This window comes from Mycteria americana, chromosome 2 (assembly GCF_035582795.1).
Source record: "Mycteria americana isolate JAX WOST 10 ecotype Jacksonville Zoo and Gardens chromosome 2, USCA_MyAme_1.0, whole genome shotgun sequence".
Taxonomy (NCBI): domain Eukaryota; kingdom Metazoa; phylum Chordata; class Aves; order Ciconiiformes; family Ciconiidae; genus Mycteria; species Mycteria americana.
In genome coordinates, this window is record NC_134366.1 from 165,085,976 (window position 1) to 165,102,706 (window position 16,731).

Sequence of the window (16,731 nt, forward strand, 5' to 3'; positions counted from 1 at the left end):
GACATCTAGTTAAGTTTGCCCCATTCTTTGAACCTTAACTGACAATAGCCTCCAGATCTTTACCACTGTTACCTAACTGGTGCTTTCCTATTGAAAGTGTTGCTTGGGTAGGGCTTCTGCCAGTCCCTTCAAACCCTTCACACTGGTGATTCCCATCTGGTTTAAGATGCTGTTAAGCATTTGGGAGCTACTTTGTCTCAGCACAGCTGGAGAAGGTAAAAGCATCAGCAGTCAGACACCTGAACTTTAGGGCTGCTGAAGGGGACACCACCACCACCTTGGTTTATAAACATTTTCCCTTCAATACCCAAAATACTGTTGATTCAGAATTTCTTCAAAGAAAACAGAAGTTTCTTGCCATATGCTGTAGCTGTTTGCTGGACAGCCTTCCTCCTTCTGCAGGTAGTACCACTCCCAGCAATGCCCCTTGAGCTTCGCTAGCTTTTCTGGATGACTCTCATCTTCCTAAGCAAGAGCAGCACTGTTCTAGTAGAGGAGTAAGTGGGGGGTGTGAAAAGGTGAGCAAAACCAAGTGCACACATGCAGAGGGAAGTAAGATGGTGATTCCTGGAGACTGTACTTGGCTAGACTGACCCATGGTCTGACTCAGTTTAGTGACTCTTACAATGTATCCTTTGCAAATGCACACGATGCTGTAAATAAAAGTTTGTGATAGTTCAAATTGCAACATCGCTAATACACTTATCCATGAGTTCGGAAGTAAAGTCTACCAAATGAAAAAGGTACTATTACTGCTGGCACTGGATGTTTTTCCATTCGTTTACTGTAAATTTGGAGAATATTGCTGTATGCTTGCCCAGTTCCTAGACTCATTCCATAACCCCAGAGAGGCAAGACAGTAGGCTAGAAGAACAGTTGGTCTGACCCAGCATTGCCATAAGCTCTCCTAAGAATTACAAAAATGTGATACAAATCTCATCAAAACCAGTGATCCTGCGAAACAAGTATGTTAATATATCAATCACGCTCTAAAATAAGGGACAACTACTTTAGTGACACATTTATAATGCCATATATTCTTAATTCCTGAATGGAGTATTCAACTAGTTTTGGACACAGCACTTGGAAATGTCTTCTACTGTTGTCAACAAAATTGATAACAAATCAATTTAATCAGCTCCCCAGAATTCAAACAGCTTTTTGATGATTAATCAGCAACAGAAGAAAAATAAATCCTACCTCACATTTGGTAGCATTACCTTCCCAATCTGACGGAAGATAGTTAGTTATGCTGGCACAGCACAATAAACATGACGTATAACGCACACAGTTTATGCAGTAGCTTAGATGACAAGTAGCAGGTTATAAAACTAAAACCTAAAACCTTCACATGAGCATATGCTACCTCTTCAGTCTTACAAGCTGTTTCAGAATACTGGTTTCTGGTATAAGGCATCTGGTTCAGAAAGGATTTGAAGTTACACAGTAACTTTACTAAAGAGACTGAGAAAGAAAAATCACCAAACATTATCTCTCCATTCACATCTTCCAAGAAGTTTAAGCACAATCTTCCAGGATAAGTTGTTAAATGTGGCCAAACTACTATACTCTGTGCACGCTGAAAATGCCTTATTGAAACAATGGGACTTCTTCACATCGCTATGGGAAAGAGTTTTCAAAATCATTACCAGGCTGTGTGGTGAGGTACCGTGCAAGCAAAAAAGCAAACACTTGCAATCTTGTTTAGCATCTTTAACCAGAGAGGAATAAATTAGGTTATAGATCAGGACTTCCCAGTCAACACTAGGAATTTCAAAAGTTGTACAAGCAAATGAGGGAAAAGGAGTTCTTGAAGAGAAAATTGCTAATACTCAGCACAGTCCCATTTTCTGCCCTTTAACATATGATAATTTTTGCTTCTTGTATGTCAGGAGAGTTTTCAAGCAGGTTAAGTTTGTATTCTTACCTACAGCCAGTGCTGCACTCTGTTCTTGGCCTCCAGTCTGTTTTAAAAGAAAAAGAGATTATGAAAATTCATTCTTTTGCCCCGAAAGTCTGAAATGTAATGCTACATGACCTTGTAAAAAAGAAAACACGCATCTGTTCCAGACACTACTATTTTTCTGGATCTACTTCATAAACATAGTTCTGGATCTATATGCCACTGTGACTGTTGAAAAATGTTAAAAAACACAATGCAGAACTGTGTTTTATCTCTAGGCATATAAATAAATAGGGAACACAATTATTTGGCAACACACGTGTTCTAGGGAAAAAGGCTGCTCATGTTAGATAATCCATAAGAACACATATCCTGTAATAAATTTAATTACTAAATAGTCAAAAGCTGCAATAAAATACTAATAGCAAATTGTTCCACTTGCATTTCACTTTGCAGACACAAACTTTAAAAAGAGAGAGAGTAATACAAGATTCTTAATTCAATCACACAAATTAGCTCTTTAAAAAATTCATGGCTTGCATGCTGACCTCCAGAGAAGGCATTTTCAAGTCACCACTGAAAACCATTTGCTTAACAATGAAAACTAGCATTCTTGGACAGCCTCAGTCTGCTATACACATTATTAACCACCATCTTAAGGCTGGTGAAATAATTATGTTAATAATACAGTTTAAAGGAGAAGATATGGAGTACTACAGTATCTCATAAAGCTTGATAGGAAATAACAGTGTAACATTAGATAGGGAAGGCTCTGAAGATCTACAGCACCATAGGCAAGAAACAGATCGGAGACCCTAGTGAGTGAGAATAACTCTTTACAGCCCACAGAACTGAACAGACACTGTTACAACTGTAAAAATTTATTTCTCTATTCTTTCCAGTGTATGCAACTCCCTCAAAGAGGCTTCCCCCTTGACTAGGATTTCTTTGAGTAGCATCTGCTTTTTTCTTTGCCGGTTGGCTTCAGCTTCCCTTTGCTCTCTCAGCAGTAAGCAACAGCTAGTACTTCAGGACAATCACCACCTCAGAGGACAAAAAGATGGTTAACAGCACTACCTTCGTATGAACTGTTGCAACTTCCCTAAAACTCCCCCGTTCTCACTAGACTTATTTTAAATATATCCCCCCCCCCCCCCCCCCCCCCGCAGACTGCTCAATTCACGCTTTGAGACAAAGTGACAAAAATCAAACACTGACTGGAAAACATTGGTCCCCTGCAGGTCAGGGACGAACGTAACTGATATTGCGAACAGAGAAACCGAAACCAAAGTTAGACCCAACGTGACTTCAAAAACTTAATTTCCTGAAATAAGAAAAAAGTGAAATAAAAATCAAATAGGACAAAACATTTAAGAACACAAAAAAATTAAACCTACAAAAAGATTTTTTTTTTTTTTTTTGGGGGGTGGTCAAGAGCTCTGGTTAAGATGATTTTGGGTGAGAATCCAACTTAATTCACTGAGCTATAATCAAAAAGGATAAGTCCAAATTCATTAGAATGACCAGACTATAGAAATAAATGCAAAAGTAATAGAGGGGAAAAAAAAAAACCCTATACAAACACCCCTCCACACACACACACACAAAAAAAAAACCCACTATAGCAGCAAGATTAGGGACTTTTTAAAAAAATGTTAAAAAATGTTTCCTAACAGTATTAGTTCATTACTAACAGAAATGTCTAAATTTCCCACTCATAAAATTATTAGGAAAAAACCTAGAATTGCTCAGCTCTTACATCTTTCTGGACAGAATACTGCACTTATAATCACAAGCACTTACCACCTGTAAGAAAGGTGTGCTGATGCTCAGGTAGCTTGTTCTGAAGGCTTCAATGAATGAATGAATGGTCTAGTAGAGTCATTAGGCAAAAGGGAAGCAACCAGGAAAGCTGAGAATTATAGGTCAGTTGGACTATCATCAATAATAGGCAAAGACATGTTAGCACAGGAATCCATTAACTGGATTCCTATCTTTTAGTACCGATGAGCATGCCTTCATGTAAAACAGATCAATCAGACTGAGCACATTTGATGCTATCAACTTGGTTTATACTGGCAAGTTGATAGATACTTGATTTTTGCACAGTGTGACTTCATCATATGATATTTTGAATGAAGAGGTTAGCACTACGCAATATGATGAAGCACTGTCTAAATGGATAAGACATTGACTTGCACATCTCTAGCAGTCAGTGGGGAATAATCAGTGAACATCCATTAAAAGTGGCCAGATGTGAAATTAAAGGTGTGACGGATTCTTTACAAAATTAATTTCTGCACTTCCGGATGCACCTTAATTCAGACACAAGCGTATCTAAACGAACAATCACCTATTGTCAGGTTCCAGAGTGCATTACTTGAGTTCTTCCAGTTAGTACAGAGGAACTGCAAAATATCTGAGCTTCCTTCTGACTGATTCTCAAGGTTTGGATCTGCAGATTAATATAGAAAGAATACCAACAGCCACAAGATGAGACATGTATACTACATAATTTAATAGGTAGTGAAAATTAAATAATACAGAACCAAGCATTTTTTCAACTGCTGGTGAGTCTGAGGCAGCCAAATATTTAACGTATTACAGAGAGAAGCAGCTCTGGACAGGAAAATTACCTTTTATTCAATGGGTTAACAGTGCATGGATTTTGTTTAGCCTGGGTTTTTTTACCATTTTATGGAGTCAAACAGCAGAAAGATTAATGCATCCCATCCTAAGAATCTCTATTACACATGGCCCCCTCGCCCCCTTGACTTGCAGCGTAACTTCACCACAGCAGAAAAAGGTCAAAGCATATGCTAACGTCTCAGGCCAGCTACAACAGGAATTCAAAAAATTGTCACAACAGTTGGAGAACAAATATGGAAAAACATCTACATCCATTAGCGATGGACAGTGAATCATCTAAACTGCAGTTATTCATTTCCAGAAGAAAGCAAAACCAAGCATCGTTCAGTTTGTTAGAGGAAAAGTCTGTAGCTGACAAGTCAAATGGCACCCAAATATAAAAGATGTACATAAGTAAACTTGGCATCACTGTGGATAATGAAACTTGAAAAAAATTAATAACTGGCTAACCACTGAATAAGCCTTGTGTTTTGGGTATCCACCTCGTATTGTATCTGATGCTGCCTAACTCGGCAGTACATGAAAACAGATCTCAGAAAAGCTAAGCATTAACATCCAGTACGAAACCAATGTCTTCTGCCCAACCCTGACTGAACTAAGAAGCCTCTACACACAAGCACAGACTTGTCAGCAACTGTCAGTCAAAATTTGCTACAAGAATGGTGATTTTGCAGGCTTTCCAACACTCGGGTTTTTCTGCCTATTAAGGACTGAAAACATTTAGTAGTAAGAAAGAATCAACAACTTTACAATAAGATTCTAAATTACCTTCTGGGTACTCGATCAGTACCTCAGCTCATCAGGGAACTTCAGAAAGAATTACTTCATAAGGCTTACTGCACTTATTAAAGAAAGCTTGCACAGGATTCATGTACTCCATGTGAGGTATTAGGCACACAGGCTTTAGCAGTCTTCAAAACACAATCCGCTCTGCTGCTTTCACAGAGCAAATATTTAAATTGCTCGTTTGAAGTTCAAGCTTGCACTACAATTTCCCTTGGTAAGCATCACCAACTTGAACTCTGTGTGAGCCAGAGGTGGACTACAGCACAGATGTTCTCAGTCCATGAGTCTTGACTGCCCTTTGCATATCGCTGAACAGAACAGGCCCTGGCTCAAAGACTGTACTGCTCTGGCAATTTTTAGACATTTCTGCTCTCTTGCTTCAGTTACAGACTTGAAATTAAGTTTCAGGAAACCACTCCAAAAACTGGTTACTCTTAGAAGCACATATTAAAACACAGAAGACAAGTCCAGTCCAAAACAGAACCGCAAGTCAAATACATCCCACATCTTGTGGGTAATAAAAAAAGAACAGTAAGAAACGTTTAGTAATAAAACTTGATTTTTACTTTAGTAACAATAACAGATGGCTAAGCTATAAAAAATAAATCATAACTAAGATCATGTTTCAAAGGAATTTTCAGGGCATCTGCAGATGAACCCATGGTTCAACGCTAAACGGATGAAAACTCCAATGTTAACATCAGTGCTTCTAAAAGAAGATTCTGCTATATCTGTATGGCAATAAAACATTAGATTAAGTCTATGCAAAGGTAGTCTACCACTACTGCAAAGTGACCTTAGTTCTTTATAAGAAAGCAAATCTACTGGTTGCCTAGAAAACCACCTTTTTGACTTCTGGCTGTAGAAAGCTTCAGCTCAAATCTTTCTTCTCCATTCATTTTTATTTATCCTTCTGAAGCTAAATTGTATCTTAAAAGTCTATGTTACAGTAAGCCATTCCCCATCCTATATAATTTCTCAGTGCTGTCTTCTAGTATCTCGTATTACTTGCTACACTCAAACCTGTGTTTTAGGTTTATAAATTAATGACAGCTTTCACGTCAGATCACCCTTCCTTTCTTGGCAGTTCTCAACCTGTGTAAGACACCTGCCAAAAGCACGTTATGCTTTCTGTCCTTTACTCACAGATTAAAACGCATTTATGCCAATATAAGTCATATTCTACACAGCTATACTGGCATACAGCTCTTCACACCGTGCATCCAAACATCTAGTGGCACTCTCGGTTCCACGTGCTAAGTTAGGAGCGCAATTAATTACTCGGCGTACTCACTCCAAATGAGGTCCAGAAAGCACCGTTTCCATTTCTCTAAAGCTTAGTCTGAAGATTTGGCTTCAAAAGGAATGTAGCTAAGAGCCATCAGTTTTCCTTTGAAGAAAATATTTCAAGGAAGTTTAGATGCTGCACTATAGATTAACAAGAGGGGTACAAGGTTATATACATATAGCCCTTTTATCAAAACAAAACAAAAAAAAAAAAAGAGGGAAAACCACAGATAACTGCGAAGCTTGTATGGCATAAGAGGATATTCACGTATACACAAGACTAATATTCAGCATGAAAATTTCTATTTCACCCACTTACAGGTATGTTTTCCACAACAAACCATTACTTTGGCTTAGTGGAAACAGTAAAATGAACTATCGTAATTCTAATTTTTGCATCTTGTCAAAGCTTTACATAGAAAAAAAAGCTGCAAGTTGAAGACCAAGTACAAGGGACTTTTTAACCAAATCAGAAAGTTAATTTAAGCATTTCCAATAAACTTTTTCACTTCTCAAAGCAGGTGAGAATATTAAGTGTTGGGTAACCAGAAGACAAATAAGGACTTTTAGGAAAACAGAGATGGGACTTCTTTGGGTTGTTTAATTGGGGGTGGGTTGGTTGGTTTGTTGTTTTCTTTGGCAGTGGGGTAGGGGGTAGAACTGCGATATTTTAGTCCAGGCTACACAACTTCCTGTTTTACTGGGGGAGGGGGAAGCCTGCAAGAGTTATTGAAGCAAGTCCTGTGTCTAATAGTCAATTATTCAAACAACTGAACTTGCTATTTCTGATAGCATATTATCTCCTGTATTTCTTTTGAACTTTCATAAATCTAAGTCCTGAAGTGATTTAGTACCGGGTATATTACATGAGCAGAATTTTGAAGAACTACATAGCATTCAGGTTTTCACTCCTCAAAAAAGTACTTAAGTATTCCTAAGCTAGGACGAGATATTGGATACCTTTATATTACATGATATTGCCGTTTGCTATCTACTGCACGTTTAACTTCCCTATGACTACTACGTATTGCTATTTTTATGCAGTTGATGCTTCCTTTGATGTCATGCTGTTAACACCCAGTTGTAAAGTGTTCCTGAATACCAAGCAAGTGATTCAACAGCTTTTTTATCTCGGCTATACAAATGATATAATTTCCTAGGAATATGGCAACATTTAAGATTGAGAGTTCTGACTCAGTATCAGCTTAATAGAAACAAAACCATACCCTGTCCCAGCAAGTTTGTAGCAATACTCACCCACTTGCCTAATAAAAACAGTAAGACAAGAAAAGGTCAAAAGGGCTTTCCCATTCAACATTATTAGTAGTGTATTATCAGCTCTGAGAAAGCCCAAGACCCACAGCCTATTCAGTAACACTTAAACAGAGGAGTTGTTATTTCGCATCTAGATTTCTACGCTCAGGACTATACCAAGTCATACGAACCAAAAGGAACTTCTATCATGAAAGGAAACCAACCAGAGAAGAGAGTAACCTACCACCTAAAACATCTTTTTACTGGTTTTAGTGAGTTCTAACCATAAACTTGTTTCTCAACACTATCAGAAATTGAGAGCTGAAGCCATATTTTATGCTCTGATAGGTAAAACTGTAATATGAATCCAGACCTAAGCTGATTAGGCTAGAGCTACAGAAGTTTCACCAACAACACCTCTGCTGCTCAGAGGCAATGGATTTGTTTATTGCAGATTTCAAAGAATACAGACCAGCTTTTAAAAAGCCTGAAAAGCTCTTCCTATGGAAACCAACAGCAGTAAATTTTGCCACATGCTTCTCATGGACTCGAGAGCTGAGCAGGTTAGAGGGGATACCTAAGCAGTTTGCTTTCAAGCTCCTTCTCCCAAAGGTCCCTACTACTGCCCCACTAAGCAAGTCTCAATAGAGGCAGCTCCTTCGTAGTAGTAACTCCTGCACAAGCCAGGAGGCAACACTATGCAAAACTGACTCCATGATAGAGCCTTGGGACAAGCAGTAATTTCTGCCAAGAAGGATCAGAGGAGCCCTGCTCTGGCCAGAGTAACTGTCCCATAGTGCTGAGACTCTTGAAAGCACCTCCAGCTTGCCCAGGAGTGCCCTGAGCTCCACTTAGACACCTACATGGAAAGATCTGAGATAACTGTATCAGATAAAATTTTAAAAAGGGAAGATTTCAGATCAGTTAAACAGTAATATTCCAGTAATAGGAGTTTCAGGCTATTCTAATACAAAAAAACCCATGGGTGATTAGATGCCAGTAACAATGATAAACCAAGACACTCAATCATATCAATCACTAGCTGTCTAGAAAGGAAGAATCTAACCAAGTTATTTTAACCTGTGACTTCAAATGTTTATTGGGTAACATTTAAGATGGAGGTATGCACAAAAATTACAGAATACGTGGTAACAAACGTAAGAGACATAATACGGGAGTGTCTGGGCCCAACTCCTAGGGGCCATTGTGTGAAAGCAACAGCTGTGTCTCACAGTGAGGAAAAACACACCCAGGAGCCATACAATGAGGTCTTAATTCCTGCATCATAATTTAATGATACTAAGTCTCAACAGCTGCACAGTATTTCTGCTTAATAATTTCCAAAATTTATTCCACGATGAGCTAAAAGGAGGCAAGCTGCATCAGGGGAAGTTCAGATTGGACATTAGGAAAAGGTTCTTCACTGAGAGGGTGGTCACTCACTGGAACGGGCTCCCCAAGGAAGTGGTCACAGCACCAAGGCTGTCAGTGTTCAGGGAGCATCTGGACAATACTCTTGGTCATATGGTTTAGTTTTAGGTAGTCCTGCCAAGGACCAGGGACATGGACTTGATGATCCTGATGGGTCCCTTCCAACTTGACATAGTCTATGACTAAATAATAAAAGTGCAGCTATGTGGTCAAGCAGTAAGGTGAGTATTAAGCAGATCTGAAGGACTACATGTTAATAGCCCAAGTCCCTACAGAGTTAAAAAAACACCAACAAAAAAACCCCACACAAGAACTAGAAATCTCCTTTAACAAGCGTTTAAGAGTCCTTCTGTAAGTCAGGAAGTGAAATAAGCAACATCTGACATTAACCTAATAGAACAGACCACATAAAACATAGTACAAAAGTCCAGTCACCTGTCCCAACAAACACAGCTTTTCAGGTCAAATGTCCTTCTGGTGAGAAAAAGTTTACATATTTTGCTGGTCTGTTTAAAAGTGACTTTTCAAAAAGTCAAAACAACCCTTAAATTAATGTCTTTTGATTTGAAGGCTCATTGGACAAACAGAATTAAACAGTTCATGTTGTCCTGCACAATTATTTATAGGTAGAGAAAAATAGCAGCTTTACCTTCATAAACAAATCAGCATTGCTGAAGTCTCAAGCAAAACACAGTTTACTAAATGAGCCATTAAACCAGATTCAAAACTCACTTCTTTTTAAACTTACCCTACTAACTGTAGCAGTAGGACTACTGCATGTAAAGGAAGGGTATTTTGAAAGAGCTCTACACTGAATTCTGCTTGATTACAGTAAAAAAACCTCCTCTCACTGATCATTTGCAGATTACTACCACCTTCATTTAAGGTTTTAAGTAATTTTATGTCCACTGCGAGAGAAAAGATACTACATTACATTGCGTCAGCACAGGCAGATTATTTACATTAATTGCTAATACGTACTATTAGACTTTAAAAACCACAGGATTGCACAAGCTTTTAGCCTCTCAATCTATTCCCATACTATCACAACCAGCCACATTAAACAAGCCCCAAGATACAAACACAGCAAATAAATAGGAGACAGCTCAGTTGACCTAAAAAAACCTGTCAGCTATTCCTCTTTCTTGCCTTAAATACCAGCATTAATACAAAATAAATGCATGCTGGTAGAACATCAGTAAAATGATCAGAATTTCTACCAAAATATTTATAGCAAGTGTCAAAAAACCACAAAAAGTACTTAACCTCCATATACTAAGAACAAACCCGCTTTCACATGGACGACAATTCAAGAAGCTCTGCTGAATTGCAAATAGAATTTATAAGGCAAACCTACAGCAATGTATTTACAGCAACACTACACCAAAGGAGATTGTTTTTAACTTGTGGCACAAACGGGAAGTAAAAGTGGTTTCAGCTGTCAGAAAGACATTAATTTTTCTTCATATATTTACAGTATATAGCCTCATTGTGATGGACTATTCTTTTACCCCGATGGTTCCCACATTACCCTACTGTTGCTACCTGGTAGGCTCTGCAGTGAAAGCTTTTCAAGTTGTTCAGAAGCATTTGTAACTTCACCACTTTCTACGTTGGTTACATAGGTTTCCCCAAATGAAAAAAATCCTTCTGAAAGCACACATTAAAAGCTGCACATCTTTTAACACCTATTTCCTCATTTAATAGAGGAAACATTTAGCATTGAGTAAAACAAAACAGAACCTTGCTTTATATTTCTTGCAGCACGTTTGACTTTATATAAACTTCCCAGACAGTCAAAGCCATACAAAATGCCGTAACACATGCAATACAGCCTTACTCAATACAGTACCTCTTCTGAATGAGGTCCTTCACTTCTAACCTTTTGTAGGCACATGGGTATGGGGACAACTAGAAACAAACTTTCCTACTCTTTTTAAGTTTAGCACATATTAAAGGATTTGCACTAAAAGACTGAAATAGTTACTGAAGAGATTTTGAAGAATCTCTCCACAAGGAAGCAGAACATTTAAAGATGTGTCAGCCAGACAAATGCTCCTCTTGTAAGAGCTATACAAGCCACAACAAAGAGTCCTCAAAATTAATAAGAAAATGATAGGTACGTATTTGCTTCCACTTTGCAAACATAATACTGAACGTGTTTTCATATTTATTAAAACTAGCAGACAATGCAAAACCTGTTAATCCACAAACACTGCAGTATCAGTGCTGGAGCAGGGACTCCACAACATGCTAATCGGTTTGCTCGAAACATCTCCCCATCATCATTCAAGGGAACAATTCTAAGTTGCATGGATAATTTTTTAAATCTTCAAGCATGCAGACAAGTCCAAGCTGCATATGAGAGATAAAGCTATAAAATAAGAATGAATAATTAGCAGAGATTATATGCAAAAGAAGGAGATACTGATCAAGATCTTTTCTGAATGACTGATACTCTGGAAAAATAATCCCATACAAGTAAGTTAATGTAATGAAAAAGAAAAGCTAATACAAGAAAAAATAGGGCAAACACTAAAATGTTCTATGTCCTTCAGTGTCTGTGATAATGGACAGCTGAAACACCATAACCAAAAGAAACACCACCTGGATAAAACAGGCACACATGTCTTACCAGCCATTTGGGCTGGCCTGCACCACACCAAGGTCCGGCTGGCTTAACATTTCTATCTCAGCACCAGTCATGCAAGACCAAGCCACACTCTGCCCCAAGGGATGTGGTGTTCATGTGTTGCATTCTCTTTTCAGCATATTCCCAGAGTAAGGGGCCTGAGCTGAGACCTGGGTCAGGTCTAAAATATGGTAGAGCTCAGTAGGCTCTCAGCTGATGTCTTCCCAGACCAAAGTTAATGCTGGGAACAGTGAAATCAAGTTTGTGCAGCACCACCCCAAGCTAAAAAACACTGCTTGGTCCTAAAGAAAACGCTGAATTAAGACAAATAACTTTACCACAGCTGCAGACAAAGAGCTACTTTCTAGAATTAGCCGGTTTCACTCAGCATGGCCATCCCGTTAAACTTGTCTCTTGGAGAGAGATGGGGGGATGATGGGGTGGGAAGGGAAGCCGAAGTAGCGACATGGACAGAGGACTCCTCACTGCTAGGCTAATGAGCTTTTCAATTTTCTGTATGGGGCAAGCTATGCACTCAAATTTAGTGACAGGCATACATTATTTATTCACATCATACATAATCAGAATAATCCAAAGGATTAACCTAAAAATTACTATCAGATAACTACACTGTGGTTCAAAACTTGTGTGCGTAATGCCGTGCTTTGGTACCTCAAATTGTGACATACTACACGCCAATGGTTCTTTCTCCTGTAAATTGAGGGACATTCATTTTCAAACTGGGTATTTGGAAAGGAGTCTTATACGCATTTTAGTGTCAGGAGCCGCTATTTTACAGAGCCAGGCAACAAAGCTCTTGAAATTATCGCTCACAAATAGCTGTACTATACAAGTCATCTTTATATAAAAAAAAGACTACGAAGTCAAACATTGTTTTCACTATGTCATTTCTGACAGATGCACATGATTGACCACTATAAGCCTTCAAAACTTTCCTGTCATTAGTCTGGGTTTGGCTGAGAGGCAGAGTAACAGAACAAAGTATTTTAATATTCTCTGTGAACCCTGGTTATTAGCAACAGCTACACAACACAACTTCATAAAGTTATCCTCAACTGCTTATAAAATTTAGGCAAATTAACTAGCATGTGAAGATTAATAAAGCATCCGAAAATATCTGGCTCAAAAAAGCTTAATGTTTCCTTACTGGCTAGGGTGCTGCTTCTTTCCACGTTCACCTTTGGACCCAGTTGCATCACCCCATTCCGGGCTAAGAACCCTCTCCTGACACAAGTTTACTTAGCCCTGTAGCTCAAATGGTAGTAATAAACAGAAGTGTAGGATTCAAGCTTTATAGAAGGTATATAGTAAGGTATAATCACAGAGGAAAACTGAATGCATATTTAGTTTACAACTTTGTGGATGTCTTCCCCCATACTGAAGACTGCTACTTCATTCACAACATCAAGTATTTGGGAAGTGGGCTGTAAATCTGGTACCTACTATCAATATGCATATGATTTAGCTATGTCAAGACATATTCAGATGTCCTAAATTCTCATGTTTCCTTGTGATTGCCTTCTAATAGTATAGCTCAACATCCTAACTTATGGGCTGTTAAACTGCTAAGGGGTCATAGCTCTTCACTGATGATCCTTTTATCATTCTGAACCTACAGGCAACCTACAGATGACTTCAAATGCCTGTGAATTATGATACATCCTTAGTTTTATTATCATATATTATTTTCAGTGAAAATTATTCCTCAACAAGTACCGATAATTAAAAGCATATTAACAGCATCTTCCAAAGCACCTGGACACTCAAATTCACATGCTTAACCATATTCAACTTCTAAATTATATTTTCTTAATGCTTCCTCTCTTCTCTCTCTCCAGGCTCTGAAGCATCAGATTTGAAGTTTCAGTGTTTGCACTATCAGACTTCAAATATTCTTTATATAGTAAGAGGTACAGACACGTTGTATTAGTCTCAGTGGAAAAGGCAAACAGACAATGTTTAACGTCCCACTACAGAAAAAAAGACTAGTCTTTTTTTCTCCTACTGTGAGTGCAGGAATTTAACCATTTTCTATTCCAATTTAAATACCTACACGTTATCCACTGCTACCGAGCCTTTTGTCTGGTAAGCTGTAGTTAATTACAAAAAAAAAAAAAAAAAAATTGCATGAACTACTTCTTGCTTTCAATAGATCAAAATACTTTGTACTCCTTGGCCTGAAATATTATGGAAAACAAAGAAACATTCTACAAGCAAGGACACTTAAGGAAGCGTTTACCAGTTGGTAGTATCTTCTTGCAGTCTTAACAGAGAACTCCCTTCCTCAGATTATCGATGCAGCAGCTCGTCTTCAGAATCTGAACAAACAGAAGAATCCCATTAAACATAAACAATACACAGTACTTCAGTTACATAAGCCAGCGCCAGGGGTAAATCAGTTAATCCTGCAGTGCCAAGGAACCTGCATAATTCTTTAGGAATGCAAATAAAACATGCTGATTTCAAAAACCCTTGTGATTTTATGGAAGGGACATTACAAGCAAATGGAGAGGCATCCTTACAAACTCTTCTGTGACTCAGTAAGGCAATTAGCTATCCATGATCACAAGCATCAGAAATAGAGCACTGCACCTCAGCATTACTGAGTTAAGTTACACATAGCTACAGCACAAAAAAAAAAAAAAGAGCATTACATCTCTGCATTACTGAGCCAAGTTACACATAGTTGCAGCAGAAAAAAGTAGGTCTCGGTTCAAGTTTTATTTAGTGTCATATATATTGCGCACAGGGAAAAAGGCTTCATTGCTACAGTTTTCATCAGTTAAAGACAAATTCAGCCAATGGCAGTTTTTACCTTTCTGAATTTACTCTAGAATTACTTAGATTTCCTGCTTCAAAACTAAGTTTCTGGTTTAGAAAATTAGTATTTGTGTAGTCAGACAGGACAGCATTTCCTATGGAAATATGGCACTGAGATCTACTGCAAGCATTCTAAGGGTCTTTAAGTTCATTTGGAGTAGGTCTATACAGTGAACAGTCTACCTTTTTTAGTACAGTAACTGCATGATGAGCGGGCCAAACCTGGCACCTTTCTGTTGTGGTGAAAGGTTCACAAGTCTTTTCCATTTGGGGTTTTGTAGGCTGCTTCTGTTTCAGGGATTGCAGCTAATTTAAATACTTGAGTGTCATCACTCTAACCTGTCTCCAGTAAAACCACTGTTGCTCCTACTTCAGGTATTGTTCCTGGTACCAGAACCTACCCTGTCAACGTGTCGCATCTCCAGGCTTCGAAAAGAGTGATCTTCCCATTTCATACTACAATACTTTTTCTGCTTCTACAGCAAAGTCAACCACATTCTGCAATGCATCTGTTTTTAGCATGAACTTGTTTTAGAAATATAAAATCCCTGTTGTATTAATGACCTTTGCAGATCCAGCCAAAGAGGTACGAAATACTCGGCATTAATTTGTATTTAATCAGCTATCAGCAGTTCCTCTTTCATCAGATAATCCTGATTAACAAGCATTTAACAAAAAATACACTGCTTTGCAGTGAAATTTCTAATCACAAAGGCCATAGTATTACTGATTTCTCCCAGCTTGGGAAGGGTGGACGGAAGGGGAAGAGCTATGCAGTTCCCATGCTGGGGGATTATTTTAGTCACAGTGACAAATATCACCAAAAGATACCACCCATTCCCTCCTCCCCTCTCTGCAAAAGAAAACCTTGCAACCTGAACAGCACAGCGAGAAGAGAAGGCAAGAACTCTGCGTTACTATGCAAAATTTAATTGACAAATAAAATCAAGGGATCCTATTTGCAGCTAACTGAAGCAAAGAGTCGCAACAGAGAGTTCAAAAGTAAAAACAAAAAGAGAGTAATGTTAGTCAATGATAACTTTTGCCAATTTGTGTCAAGGCAGCATCTAAGATAAGCATGTGCCTGGCAAATTAATGCGGGGTTTACCCCCCCACCCCTCCGCAAGTGTTGTTGTATGAAGCACTACTCTCTCTTGCAGAAAGGGAAATCTAAAAAACATCTCAGACACCTTATTCACTTTGTTAAAGCATAGGCTTTGTTCTAACAATTGTTCCACTACCCTATTTCAATCCCTTTCATTCATGGTCCTTTTACCAAGCAACTGTATGAAGTTAACAATTCAGTTAAAAACTTTTGAATGGAAACCATAAGGTTTTATACTCACACGCTGCTTGGTAAGTCACTGAGCAGAGCGGCACTGTCACTGTTACAGGCTGGTACCAGGATTTGAAAGTTCTGTCTGAGCGACCATTTATGCAATTGCAACACGTGCAATTTCCTTCAACACGCTCAACAAAAATACTTCCTTCTACCCTGCTACACTACAGTACGAAAAGCTTCCTATTCAGTATTAGAGAATGGATTTTTTTCAAGCACGACTGATCATTTCATTAAACAGAAAACTTGTGTTACACTTCCACTGGACCAACTCACATATCATCATGTTGCCAAATTTGAATGTTTAAACTTCCTCATAGCTACCTGAAGTAGCATGCAGGATTTCGTCTTACTAAAAGAAGTACCTGAGCCTGCACGGAGACTCCTCTGCCCCTCCAGTCCTCCCACACTGCTCTGCACCACTCCCTCTCCTGGCTGCTCAGCATCTCCCATGCCGTAGTTCCTCCCTGACAACCCATTCCCGCAGACTGGCCTTCAGGCGAGAGAGGGAAGCAAGTACCAGCAGCTACAGCTGTGTAGCAATTCTGGATGGGAAAAGTCAATGTGGCAGAACAGCAGCCGGTACAGTGGACTGGAGGGATCATGGAA

General features: G+C 38.7%; 1 protein-coding gene across 1 annotated transcript in view; it reads right to left on the bottom strand.

Annotated features, from left to right (window-relative positions):
• CYRIB (CYFIP related Rac1 interactor B) overlaps nt 1-16,731 on the bottom strand; it is an 80,317-nt gene that overhangs the window by 29,166 nt on the left and 34,420 nt on the right. The window contains 1 exon segment of the mRNA XM_075495272.1: nt 1,928-1,964. Within this exon segment, the coding sequence (XP_075351387.1) occupies nt 1,928-1,964 (37 nt within the window).